General features: G+C 46.8%; 2 protein-coding genes and 1 long non-coding RNA gene across 5 annotated transcripts; 1 reads left to right on the forward strand and 2 right to left on the reverse strand.

Moving 5' to 3' along the window:
* Positions 1-550: 550 nt before the first annotated feature.
* On the reverse strand, positions 551-9,626 carry LOC125500654. The gene is made up of 2 exons (XR_007278087.1): positions 8,645-9,626; positions 551-4,363 (listed from the first exon to the last, which is right to left on the reverse strand). It is a non-coding gene; the product is annotated as an uncharacterized LOC125500654 (long non-coding RNA).
* Positions 9,627-9,803: 177 nt separating this feature from the next.
* On the forward strand, positions 9,804-11,019 carry LOC125500652. The gene is made up of 2 exons (XM_048654191.1): positions 9,804-10,203; positions 10,293-11,019. The coding sequence occupies exons 1-2, from the start codon at positions 9,975-9,977 to the stop codon at positions 10,391-10,393; spliced, it is 330 nt and encodes a 109-aa protein (XP_048510148.1). The 5' UTR covers positions 9,804-9,974; the 3' UTR covers positions 10,394-11,019.
* Positions 11,020-11,349: 330 nt separating this feature from the next.
* Positions 11,350-12,199, reverse strand: LOC125500653 (basic salivary proline-rich protein 1-like). Of its 3 annotated transcripts, none has more exons than XM_048654194.1 (2): positions 12,029-12,181; positions 11,350-11,941 (listed from the first exon to the last, which is right to left on the reverse strand). In XM_048654194.1, exon 2 carries the CDS (start codon positions 11,901-11,903, stop codon positions 11,667-11,669), a length of 237 nt encoding a protein of 78 aa, XP_048510151.1. In that variant the 5' UTR covers positions 11,904-11,941; positions 12,029-12,181; the 3' UTR covers positions 11,350-11,666. The 3 variants fall into 3 exon arrangements, with proteins under 3 accessions (XP_048510151.1, XP_048510150.1, XP_048510149.1); XM_048654193.1 differs by having other exon boundaries at positions 11,351-11,941; positions 12,039-12,196; XM_048654192.1 differs by having other exon boundaries at positions 11,352-11,944; positions 12,039-12,199.
* Between the last annotated feature and the right edge of the window lie 831 nt (positions 12,200-13,030).

Raw genomic sequence — 13,030 nt, forward strand, 5'->3', positions numbered from 1 at the left:
GTAGAAAACTTGTGAGCCCCAAGAGTCTCGCTCGTTGTACAGGGGCGGTTCGCTTATTTTATTATTTTATTCCGAACTAACGAAAGTAAAGTTCTTCGAGTCGCGTGTAACGAGCTCAAGGTTTTCTTCGACGATCATTAAAAGCATTACAAAAGTTTGACGCGGTGTGTCCCGCTTATTGTTTTATTAACAAGAAAACCGTTATCGGTAAAAATGAGTTACGTGCAGAGCTACTCGCTTACAATTAGCTGGAAACCCGACAGAAATTAAAGTATCCGGCTGAATCGGCTCGGTTATAAACCGTCCCGATCTCTCCCGGTCGTCTACAAACTTGGTATTTAACGCTGTTTTAAGCTGCATACGCGCCTCTCGCGTTTATATTTAATATTTATCATTCGACGTACCGCGTTACACGCTTGTCAAAACTATTAATGCGAGTGTTGGACACGTGTGTGATGCGTCGCTACGTACGTACGTACCTACCTATACGCCGGTGGTATACCTACGGCGTAAAAGGTCGCGCGCTAAAACACACCTTACGTACGAGAAATTATTCTGTGTACCTGATATATTCTTCTACCGTACATCTGCACACGCGTGTGCGCGAGCTTCGTCAAAAGTACGAAAGATTATCATTATTCCGCGTACAGCGGCAACACGCGAGCGGTTTGAAATTTTTCATTCCGAGTATTTTTCTTTTTTTTTCTTTTCATTGCTCCTTTTTTTCCGTTCGTTGAAATCTTCGATAATCGGTGATTCGCGGCGTCGTTGAAAAATAGAGGAGAAGGAGTGAGACGAGAAAAATGACGCGCGCCGCGCGTGTACGAACGGGATACGCCAAAGCGCGGCTATTAAATTTGTCGTTTACGTTTTCTCGGTTTTATGCAACGAATTGCAGAATAATATCATGACCGCATAGGCTCGGTAATGAGGTGAGCGAAATCCGATATGCGGAGATACCGCGTACACGCCGTGTGTGTACACAGGTATATATCCAACACGAGGGAAAAAGCTAGTGCGTGAATCCGCGCGCGTTTATAATAACGCGGGTAACGTACGTACGTACGTACGTAAATACGTATGCGATAAGTAGGTGTACGTTTAAGGTAGAGAGATAGGCGGTACGTCATACGCGGAATGCCTGCAAACCATAAAGGATGGGTTTTCTCAGTCTTTCTCGATTTGGGACGAAAGCAGGGCCGGTATAACCGCCTCATTAGGCGTCAACAATGGCGTAACAAATCATCGAGATTAGCATCTTCATCTGCCTGCCTAGCGAACAGCTCCTGGACCTCGGACGAGCTTCGCCGATCCACTACGAGCGAGCAAGCGCGTTAAGCTGCCGCTGATTTCGCTCCATCCACACGTAATACGGTACGTACGTACGTACGTGCGTACCTACACCGGCGCTGCACGCCGTCGAACCGCCCGCCCGACTAATGCGTTTATAATTATTTTAAATCACATTTTTTCGGTACCGGCATTACCACGCCTCGATTCGCTTCGTCGCCGATTTTCCGAACTTAAATCCCATCCTCTCGCCGCCGGTACCTCGAGACGCCGTAAATTCAACCGCCGCTCCGCAAACCCGCGGCCCCTTCGACAAAAACGCTCCGGGGAATCGGAGGAAGAAACCCGCGAGGTTCGAGAAAAAAAAAAAAACAAGAAAGAGAAAAGTAGGAGAGGAAAGATCGATAAAAATTAACAAACATCGAGCGATGACGTTCTCGTTTGAACATATGACAGCCGTTACGCTAATTAATCGGGGAACTAATCGACTGCGAAACGGCAGGTAATGGTGACTCGAATTAAGAACGAGATCGGCGGGGGAGAAGGAGTTCGGTCGTCTCGCGCGCCTTAGGTAGGTGGGCAGCTTCCTCCTGTCCTCCCCTCCGTTTATTCGGGTGGAATCTCGCAAAAACTCGCTGATTGGAATCTAGACGGTTCTGCGGCGGCGGCGGCCGGAGGGGTAGGGAGGGAGGGAGGGAGGGAGAGTTCGGCTCGCGCGGGACTCCTCGCTTACCTCCCTCGACTCACTTCCAGGTATAGAAATTGAGGATCGGCACGAATCGACGACTCGCCGCCGCCGCCGCTACCGCCGCCCGTCGTAGTCGCCGCCGCGAAACTCGGACGGAACGGTTTGCGAACCACCGTCGTGTCTGGTCGGTTTTCTTTGAGGTTTTCTGCCGGTCCCTGACAACACCCGAATCGCTTTGATACCGCGGCTACCTCCGCCCGTCCCGGACCTCCAGAAAAAGGACGGAGATAAGGGAAAGAGAGAGAGAGAGAGGAACGGACACTCGTCCGCGGAGAAACCGAGCGACCGACCGATCGACCGACCGACCGACCGACCGACCGACCCAACGTCACGGCCTCGCTAATAAATTATCCAATATTTATTGGTCATGCGTTTCGACTCCAGATTCGTACGATCGGTTATCTCGCTGCAACGAACGAATGACTATACGTTACGATATGTCCTCTGTATCAACTGGCGCCCACTTTATAATATCGCGGGTACCCCATACCTTCGAAGACCGAACCTTCGCGGATCTCGCACGATTTATCGAGAAACTTTGCTCCTTTTTTTTTTTTTTTTTGCGAACCACGCAAACCGACCAGAACATACTCGCGTATAACGACCATTAATTTCCAACAATTGGTTAGATCTGACATTTTTTTAATAGGAAATACACGTTGAATTGTCCACGAGTTATACGACGTGCGCAAGTTTTCACGTCACGGATTCACGCGAACAGTGTTTCCGAATAAAACATTTACGGAAGATGTTGCAGAGATAGAGAAACGGAAACGCGGCGAATCGCTGTTACGGACCGCACACACCGGACAGGAACACGCGTTAGCCTCCAGTCCCTCAGTTCACCATCTAGGGTAGAACACGGCACGAATGTGACACCGGCGTGTATACCTTGTCCGATTTAAGCACCCGCTTCTGAAAGGGGAGAAAAAAAAGTAGGTAAAATGAAGAAGAAGAAGAAGAAGAAGAAGAAGAAGAAATCCCAGCTGCGGCAGGTCCTTCTTCAGCGGTACTTCGCCTCCGCTATTTCCATCCAATAGACGTTGATCGTTTCGACTTCGCTGCGATTTTTCAACGACTCTCGTTCACCCCGCGCTAAGTAATTTAAGCCAATCGAAATAACGATTCGACCGATAGAGGTGGAATCGCAGGACTCTCAGAGTTTCTTCGAATCCCGAGGAGGAATCCTTTCCAACGTTTCCTCCGACGACTATCGTCCGCCTCGATAGAAGCAAGTCCTAGGGATTCCGTGGCGACTGTAGGATCGTCGCGAATTCTTCCGGGTCGTGTTATTATTTCTCAAAAGGGGGTTCTGCGGTGGCGAGGACGTCCACGTTGACGTCGGGTTCTCAAAGCTAGAATCAGAACTCGCGAGCGAGACTCGGACTTCCCACGCTAACGGTCTTCTCTCCTCGGAGCGGCGGCGACGCTGTCGTCGTCGTCGTCGTCTTAGTCTTAGTCTTAGTCTTAGGTATATCTGTTAGGTTTCGAGGTACGAGGTAGGTATAAGCAAGAAGGAAAGAAACAACGAACGAACCCCGAGCGAAGCGAGGAGCAGCGTTCCGCGTGACCCGTACCTGCGTATAATCGGCGTGTTTAGTACCGTTAACTTCGGGCCGGACTCGAAATGATGAAAACTTCAATTTACTCGGTTACAGTGCGATGCCGATGCGGTGCTCGGCCGCAGAGGTGGTAACCCGAGAATACGTATAGACGGGCAGAGGACGTGTACGTATATTTCGTATACCGCGTTGTGTTATACACCGTAGAAACGGAGCGGGCACCGTCGTCGACACACGTAGCATAAACACTAATTGCTGAATAAAGAACGACGAGAAACTAAACGCGGTCACTTCCCTGAGAAACTATAACTTCGCGCACACCTCCGTAGAAACTGTCTATAACAACGATACGGAGGCGACTCGGCACATCTCCGCAAAATACACAGTTATCGCATTCGCTTCCGAGTTGTATGTATATATATATATATACCGTACGTAAACGCGATACCTAATGAAACCATTACCCTCCGCACTTACGTAAGTCGTCACGCACCGCGCTCCCTCACCTCGCGTCTACTCCACCTATTTCTCGACCGGTCATCGTCGTCGTCGTCGTCGTCGTCGTCATCCGCTACCTGTTCCTATTACGCTCCGATACGACCGCGTTTAATATTTGAGAAACTTCCACGCGGGGGATGAACGGGTTCTCACGCTCCGTGAATTTTATCCCTCCGCGGTGCGTTCTCTCTCCTTCGATTTCTTCCTCTTATTCTTCCGGTCGCTTCTTCGATCCGGTGTACGGAGCCGCACTTCCCGTCACGTCCTGAAATAAACGTCAGGCGTGTGCCATTTAAATTTACTCAACTTTACTCAAACGTAACATGTACCGAAATCGATCGGTTTTCACCAGAGTGGAAATAGATACCGAATTACGTCGTAGATGAAATTGGGGTTTCCCTGAAACGTCAACGGGTTGTTGAGAGAATTTGACGCAACGGGTACGTCCGTCGCTTGTCACGGGATCCCTCTTATTTCCCCGTGTTTCAAAAAATATCCTCCCGCGTTGCCGGAGCGGTTAGAACGGAATACGCATTATACATATAGCTAGAATTTTGAATTGAGTAGTAAGGGAAAATGAAGAGATACTTTCACTTCGAAGGCTTCCCCCGGCTTAGCCCCTGCGATTCACCCTGAGCGACGATGCCCCCCCTCAGATACAGATATACGTCCTTACGCGCACCCTGTAAACACACGTATACGTATAGGAGATGCGCGTTCGCCGTGATATAATAGAAGCGAGAATCGAGCGGAGGAGTTCGGAGAGGGCCGAGGGGAAGGGTGAGGCCGGGGTGAGGAGGCTCGAGGGGAGGAAGACCGAGACCTTCTTCGGGGTGCAGCAGGCCGGACAACGTCACAACAATACAATCTCTTTAGCGACGACACAATAAATCAAAATAAACCCGTCGCGTCGGGGTGGAGAGAAAACAGGTTGGCTGCACCGCGGGAGGCTGCCGTCCTCTCCTTTTCACGTGAGTGTGTTGTGTACCGCGCTTACGTGTACGTCTATTGTATGCACACGTGTCGGTCTACGCACACCTGCGAAATGTATTTCTTCGTGTTGCGACGACCACCACCACCACCGCACGCTACCAGCGAGCAACAATAACCCGTACCTGGTTGCCTCGTGAACCCAAGACCAGTCTTCTCCGGTCTCACCGAGCCCTTTAATCTGAGCTCGCTCAACTTATACCAGATCTACCCTATGTCTTATTGTAAAAAGAGTAAAAAAAAAAAGGAGAAGAGAAATGAATTCAAAAATAAATGAAAAAAAAAAAAGGTACGACGTATAAAGAAATAACAAAATGCTCGGCGGATCGTTCGCGTATCGAATCTGGTCCGACTGTCCGTGAGTACGGGGTCCATTAACCTCGCGATAAAATTGAGAGTAAGATAAAACCAATGGTGGAATCGACGAGGGCGTATTTCGATCGCGGTGTTGGTGACTTCGTTATAGTTTTTTTTCAGAGGACACCCGGTGGTTCGTTCGAGAGCATCGTGTACGCGTACAGCCTCGGTGTATTTGACACCGGGTGCGAGGAGTCGAAGTCGACGGAGGAGACCGGAGATGAGGAGGAGGTCGAGGACACGCGAGCGCTTCTTCAAAGAGGTTGGGCGCGTTCGGGTCTCGGTCATCGTAAAAGTTGACGCGAACCCTACGAGTTGCGAGAACCTTAGGTAGGGTTTGTATATATGTCGACCGATTATGATCAATGTAACGGTCGATTGAATCGAGATTATCCCGATGACGAGGCTCGCCCCGACTTCCTCCCCCTCCCGCCGTGTCTCGTGTATTCCTTACAACTGATTCTTTTGAATAGAATCAAAGAGGATTTCCTGGGGAAAAGAGCTACGTATTTTTTCCTCTTCTTCGTGATTCGTAACCGATGGGAAAAAAAAAGAAAAAAAAAAAAAAACCGCGACGCATCGCGGTTATGATTTCTCATGAAAATATGCTCGTAACGCGGAATATCGTTATCGATTCGAGCTTTTCATTTTGTTGCAAGAGAACGAGAGAAAGAGAGAGAGAGAGAGGGGGGGGGGGGTGGGAAAAGAAGCTCGGAGATAAAAACAAATCGGTAAATTATACATCGCGTTCCTCGTCATACATGCACGAACGGCGAGATTGTGGCACTGAGCCAATCGCACACCGAGATGAATCCAAACTATGACACTTCTGACCTTGCGGGGATTGACCTTCCTTCTTTTCGTCTACGTATTCGAACGATTTCCGTTACACGTATATCGGTATACCGCCCGCTGTATATAATAATATATACGTTCGTTGTGTTATACCCGTTCTAACAACGAGTCTAATCGTTCGCCCGCCCCAGAGAACTCGTCGGTCCGCCATTCCCGCGAAATACTAATCACCCTTTCCCTCGATCGTAGGAAGAACGAAACCTCGGTGTAAAAGAAAAATGAAAACGAAAGGGAAACAACAACAACGACGACGACGACGACGACAACGACGAGAGCAAATCGGTGGTCCGTTAAGAGGTGTACAGAAAAATCCTCGACACCTCCGAAAAACCACGTGCGTATGACGCATCCGTACATGTGACCAGCGACTATTCGCGCTATTCATTTACCAAATGTGTATTTACCATTCACGTTATATGGTAGATGAAAAGTATGTACGGTGCAAAGGCGGACGACGTCTGCGTGCGGGTGCCTCTCCTCTCGGGTCGTGTCCCGGGTTCGGCGTTCGAACGGTGAACTCGGATGAACCATCTCTCGACTGTACCGCCGCCTCTATATATCTTCGCTTTAAATATATATGTGTAACAGACGCCCGCGCGCGCGCTTGTGTGTGTGCGTGTGCGTGTGCGTGCGTGTGCGCGTGTACGTGATTTTGTTACAGGCGGTGCACCGTCTCCGAGTGGACGTGAAATCCTCGCTTGTGTTACCCTCGTACCGTGTATAAATGTGGTACGTAATATCGTGTAGAGATATTCATGCATTTCGTTGGTGTTATACGTGTAAATCGGGGAACGGAGGAGACTCCTCGTTGCATAGGTGTGTACGCGTACACGGTGAACGTATGCGCGTGTGCGAGTTGGTGGTTGGACGTCGTTCGAGGCGGCAAGCGGCGGGTCGACGCCGGGTCAATGTCGCCAGAGTAATTACCTTGCTCTCCCGTCTCCCGTCTCCCTCCTCCCTCTTTCCTCTCCTCCTCCGCCTCCGCCTCCCACTCTCTCGTCCTCCTTCTCTTCCACTCCCACTCCGTGTCGTCGTCCTCCTCCTCCTCCTCCTCTTCTCCTCTTCCTCTCTTACGTTCCTCTTACTCTCGCTTCACCCGACTTCTATCGCTCCCCGCACTCCATCGGCTCTCCCCGCGACTCTCTTCGATACTCGCGGTACTCGCGCGCTCTCATTGCCCGTTTGATCTTCTCCTATCTCTCTCTCTCTCCCTTTCGCCGTTTCTCCTCTCGATTTCTTTATTTTATTTCATCTTCGTTCTGTGTTTCCTTTTATTTTTTCTATTTCGAGTTCAACGTTACCGCAGCAGCAGCCGCGTACCGTACGTACGTACCATCGTATCGTATCGTGTCGTTGTACACGATGCCTTGTATTATACGCGATTCTCTTCACCGCGCGTTAACCGATCGTAAACTGTTGTTGTTGTTGTTGTTGTTGTTGCAGTCTCTTTGATGCAAAAGCAACATCGGCGACGGTATAGCACCGTTGAAATATAACCGCGATTCTTCCCTCGTCGCTAATAGTTGATGCAAACTTCAATTTCGTACACCCGATTGGTCCGGGGAGACGAGAGATGAAACGGAAGATGCTGCGAAGATTCAACAACAATCGTAACGATCTCCATCTCCTCTTCCCTGCGCGCGTCGAACCGATAAGTCGCATCGTCGTATGCTAATTTAAATCCTCGACGTTCGTAACATTTGCCGATTCGCTTATGCCGTACGTGGTAATCCCATTAATGCGTCGATGCGCAAATATCGCAGGTAACGGTTATAATTGCGGCAGCTGCCAAACTGACCAGATCGGCGGGTGTAACCGGCGTATTTTGTCGCCTACGATATGACGACACGCCTGTTACACAGCAACCGGAGGAACATTCGCTCCGCTGATAACTCGACCGTTTGTCTTGCCACAACCCAATCTCTGCAGCGTAACGCGTTCTACTTTATAAGTAATTAGAAGTTTGTCAGTGTGCGCGCGCGCGCGTGTGTGTGTGTGTGTTATAAGTAACACACGTGACGCGGTGCAGTGGGATATACGCACGTTCACGTATCCCGCAACGGAGCGACAACTTCGATCGGTTATCTCTTCGGTTAACGATTCTACGAATTAATTAGACTAACGATCGCATCGATCCCATGAGATAACGCACACCGTTCGATGTGTACTTCGCCCACAATAATGTCACGTAGTGGAATAGATTTCCCCGGCATTCGGATCCTGGATGAAGATCGTCCTGTAAGGGTGCGGTGGAAATTATTGGAAACGAACGCGAGACGATCTGTGTTTTTGGAGTACGATGATAACGCGGGATCGTAGGAGAAATTGCAACACTAGAAATTACCGATAGTAGTAATAATCCTGGAAGCGAAGGACCTCCTCCTGCTTCCGACGCCTCACTATAGGGGTGAGTGTAGTCGATCGCAAGGATGAGAAGAATTGATCGAAAGGCGTGAATTTTATCAACCGATCGATCGAAAGACGTTCGATGTGACAATCGCGTTATCGAATGCGTACGTGGTCAGCTTCGTTGGCGATAATTTACCGGTCGCTTTTTGGAGTGGTACTGACGGTGCCCAGGCGAAACCAGGTCTGTTATAACCGATGATCGTTTTATCCGGCGAATCTAATCGCTCGGGATTTCGTTCGATCCCGATTGATTAGATTTCTCGTAATCGTGCACTGATTGTCGAAAATCACCCTCTACTCTCCCACTTTTTTTGTTAACATGGATGAACAGCGGATTGTGTTTACCGTTCGTCGTGAAAGATTCGGTTCGCTGTGGAGCGGTATCGCGTGACTTATTTCAACGCGCGATTACGTCAACGTTATAAAATAATCCATATGGAATATTACTTCCGGTAGAACTGTTTCTCTTCTTTCGTTTTTCGTTTTTTTCGTTTCTCTCTTTTCTTTTTATTTTATTTCGCTATCGAACGTTATATTCGGTTACATATCGTTGGCGTAATCGCCGATCCACTCCAAGCTGTCAAAGCTGTACTCAATTAATACCTCGTATACATATGACTAACGCGAGAAGAGCTGCAGATGTAAATAAAATAAAAATTTGTATCGAAGGTTTTTGAAGAGAGTTCTTAGTTTCTACGCCACGCGAGGAAATTGGAGTAAGATTGGAGCGAACGGTGACGAAAGAAACGAAAAATTATGTTTTTCATCACCCATGTGTCTCGTGACTCCTGTATTTTTTCGTCTAATTTGTCCGTTCGATTCGCTGCGGAGTTTCGTTATCGTTTCGCGGCGATATCGCGTCTCCTTTTTCCACAGAGTGAAAGCATCGCAATCGCAATATCACTCGAGACGGAGCATCGCTCCGATATTTCGTGCACCTCAAGCAGTTGGGCGATAACGAATAGAAAATAGAGATAACGGTTCAAAATTAGCCAATCAAAACTCTCGGTGAGCAATAAACACGAGTCGCGCGCGGAATCGTACGCGAATATTTTTCGCCGTTTCGGTAACGATATTCTCGCTTCAGTTTTCCATACGCGCCAACGTTGGTTGGTTGAGGTCACGGTTGTGTTTCAGGAAGTTGTCCGTTCGGATCAATCCGATTAATTGACCCCGGTAATCGACCCGGTCCGTGGACACTCATCGAAATCGAGTCACGCTAAATAGTTTGAAGTAGTGAAATTAATCGGAGGTCGAGGTCAGTCATGGGATCTGGTTCTTGCTTCGGTTCGACGCCACAACCACCTTCCGCACCGCCGCCGATATTAAGCGATCCGATGATTCGGGTGCATCGCGACCCCGGAATAACGCGTGTCACTCCCTGCGTTATTGGGCAAGGAATTATGCCATTGGGTCCGCAAACGATGACCATGAATCCGGGGCTTGTGGGAGCAGGAATTGTGGATATGAGAACGAATTTCGGTCCGTTCGGAGGTAAATCACTCTCGGATTGCGCTGGAGAAAATTAAGCAAATCGTTCATTCTTTTTTTTGGTATTTTATTCTCCTTCTTCGTTCCGGTAGGATTCGGAGTAGTGCCGGGATATTGCGGTCGGGGATTCGGGGGTGGAGGATTCGGGTCATGCGGAGGATTCGGCGGCGGAGGATTCGGAGGAAGATTTTGACGGGGTTTGCGAGAATCTGGTCGAAGGGTCGTGGAAAATCGTAATGAATATTTCAAACGGCAGGGATTAAATTCAACTGATATCGCTACGCGCTCACCGCTGCCCCGTATGGATAGTTGAAGTTTAAGCATGTCGCGAGACTCGTCGAGTTCGACTCGAGGTTTTTCTATTCATATTGATATTGCATTACCGTAACATAGAAAAAGCCGGCGATCCGATCGATCAATAATTATGTTTCACATTTATCAATCGCGTTTATATTTACCGCACGATATAGTAACGAGCATTGTAACGTTGGATCGTTTTGCCGCATTAATAAAAGCATAGATAAAATTAACGATATTAATAACAATGATAATCATAATGACGATGATGTTAATATGGTAATAGTATTAATGGATATAATGATAATGTGTGAAGAAAACTAAGAAAAAAAACTAAAAAAAAAAAGGAACAACATTCATTTGCATGCTATCGCTAATGCGTTGTATCAAAAAGAATAAAATGAAAAAAAAAAAAAAAAAACCAACAAACAAAGAATTATGCTAGAAAGACCGAGGATTGAAGAGAAAAAAAGAGGAATGAAAATTAATAAACTGAAATAAAAATAGAAGAGATGAAAGTCAGACGTATATAGTACTTCGTACGCCCAGGCTCTTATGGTTGGATTTTTAATTCCGAGATTGTCGAGATTAACGACCTGGAACTCCGTATAATAGAGAATAATAATAATTAGCGCGTTAGCTACGCAAACCTCCACTTTATATACGTTAATATAGATGTGAATATAAAATATATGTGTGTATACCGATGGAATTCTGCGTCTCTCGTGATCTCGCTGCATTGCTGACAACGAGAGAGTGAGCCGATCGCGAACGTGTGTTGGAGAAGGAGATAAGAGAGCGGGGGAGAGAAATAAAGTATTCGAGTTTTTTTTTTTAATTCATTTTTTCACTTTTTCTTTTAATTTGATTTATTTTATTTTATTTTTTTCACATGCAAATCGAATCATCGACGGGTGATTGATTTCGTTTGTTTGTCGTCCGGTTTGTAAAAATCTTCAATACAGCGATTGCAAATTGCGTCAATCGGGAAAAGCTGATACGCTGCGGCAAACCGATCGCTGCGGCTCACTGCGAATCGTGAAATTAATGGTACGGAATTTAAAGTTTGAAAAACTAATCTACGGAACAATGTCGAAAGAGAAGAGGAACACCACGAGTGACAGGCTGAGTCTTAATAAATAATGAAATTTTATCGGAATTGAAAATTTTCAGTGGCGAGGTCCCCAGTTGATCTGGAACATTTGATGTCCTTGGTGGGGGCTTCCGGGATCTCCTTGTCCCTCGGGATCGGGTCCTCCGGGACCACGTGCGTCACCCGGCGGTCCTCCGGGTCCTCCCGGTCTTTCGGGTTCACCGTTGCCCTCCCGACTTTCGTTCGGCGAGTCTCCAGACCCTTCTTTGCCATGGGGATCGCTGTTCGTCGGAGGTCCGTCCGGTTGACCCATGATTTATTCCGGTTCGTGAGTTTTTTTCTTTATCCGTTCTACTTTATCAAAAATGAAAAAGGAGTCGCAATTGCAGACGCGATATCTGTTTGAAATTTTCGCGGAAGTAGAGCGAAGAAACTGACCGAAACTCACCTAAAATCTTATAATCCAATGATGTCCACCTTCTCGAACTACTTCACAGACTTTTCCATACGAGATAGCGATGCCGTAGTTTTATACTCCGACCATATCGCCACTCTACCTCGTTATTGGGATCACCCGATAAGATTAGGTAGAACAAATCCAAATCGCCAAATTGTCCACCTGCACTCCTCGTTCCAAAGTAAAAGAAATTCGCATTTACTCACTGGTGCGACCACGAGTCGGACGACTTGTGATCTACGTCGGTTACAGTGACCGATGAGATTGAATTTAAAAAAAAATCAGAAGTGATCATCGTCTTCAAGGGACAGTGTAGAACGATATTATTTTCAGAGTTACCGATTTTTTATCCACTATTTAAATTTCGTATTTTTCTTCTCTCTTTTCAAATGCTTACGATATTTTCTATCTCGTTATATATAATTAAAAAGAAAAGAGAAGAGATACTAGTATGCTTGTTCTGAAATCGTTTGATTGAATTATTATTTGTTTGTTAATTTTTTTTCCATTCGTCGCAAATATGCGCTATCTATAAATATATAATCGTTGTTATTCTATTATTCGGTGAACATTTCGAAGGTGAATTTATCAGCCGGTCAAACTTTGCTCAATATTTTTCTATGGGCTGCAGCTCTTTATCTTATCGAAGTTTATTATCAAAGTTGATAAAAATAATATTGATACCCGAGCGACGAATCTTATAACGCGATCAGAGGTAGCTCCTCTTCGTTGCGTTGCATGGATCGTTTTTTTTTTTTTCCTCTCTTCTTCTTTACACATGTTTATCGGTACACATATTCATAATCTACGTTATTATTCATTTTAATTTTCGTTTTTTACTTTTATCTCCTCCTCTCTTTTTTTTTTCAAATTAAACAAACAAGAACGTGCGATACACGCGATGTCGCACGCGATCGATTTTCGCATTAAATTCCGTACGTATAACGCGAATGTGGTATCCGTCGAGCTTTCGATGAACAAAT

The sequence above is a fragment of the Athalia rosae genome, chromosome 4 (genome assembly GCF_917208135.1).
Source record: "Athalia rosae chromosome 4, iyAthRosa1.1, whole genome shotgun sequence".
NCBI classification, from domain to species: Eukaryota; Metazoa; Arthropoda; class Insecta; order Hymenoptera; family Athaliidae; genus Athalia; species Athalia rosae.

Bases quoted from the DNA above. Each gene is read 5' to 3' on its own strand.
- LOC125500652 (XM_048654191.1), top strand. From the start codon at position 9,975: ATGGGATCTGGTTCTTGCTTCGGTTCGACGCCACAACCACCTTCCGCA. The intron at 10,204-10,292 runs GTAAATCACTCT...TCGTTCCGGTAG, and splicing joins GAATTTCGGTCCGTTCGGAG to GATTCGGAGTAGTGCCGGGA.
- LOC125500653 (XM_048654194.1), bottom strand. From the start codon at position 11,903: ATGGGTCAACCGGACGGACCTCCGACGAACAGCGATCCCCATGGCAAA.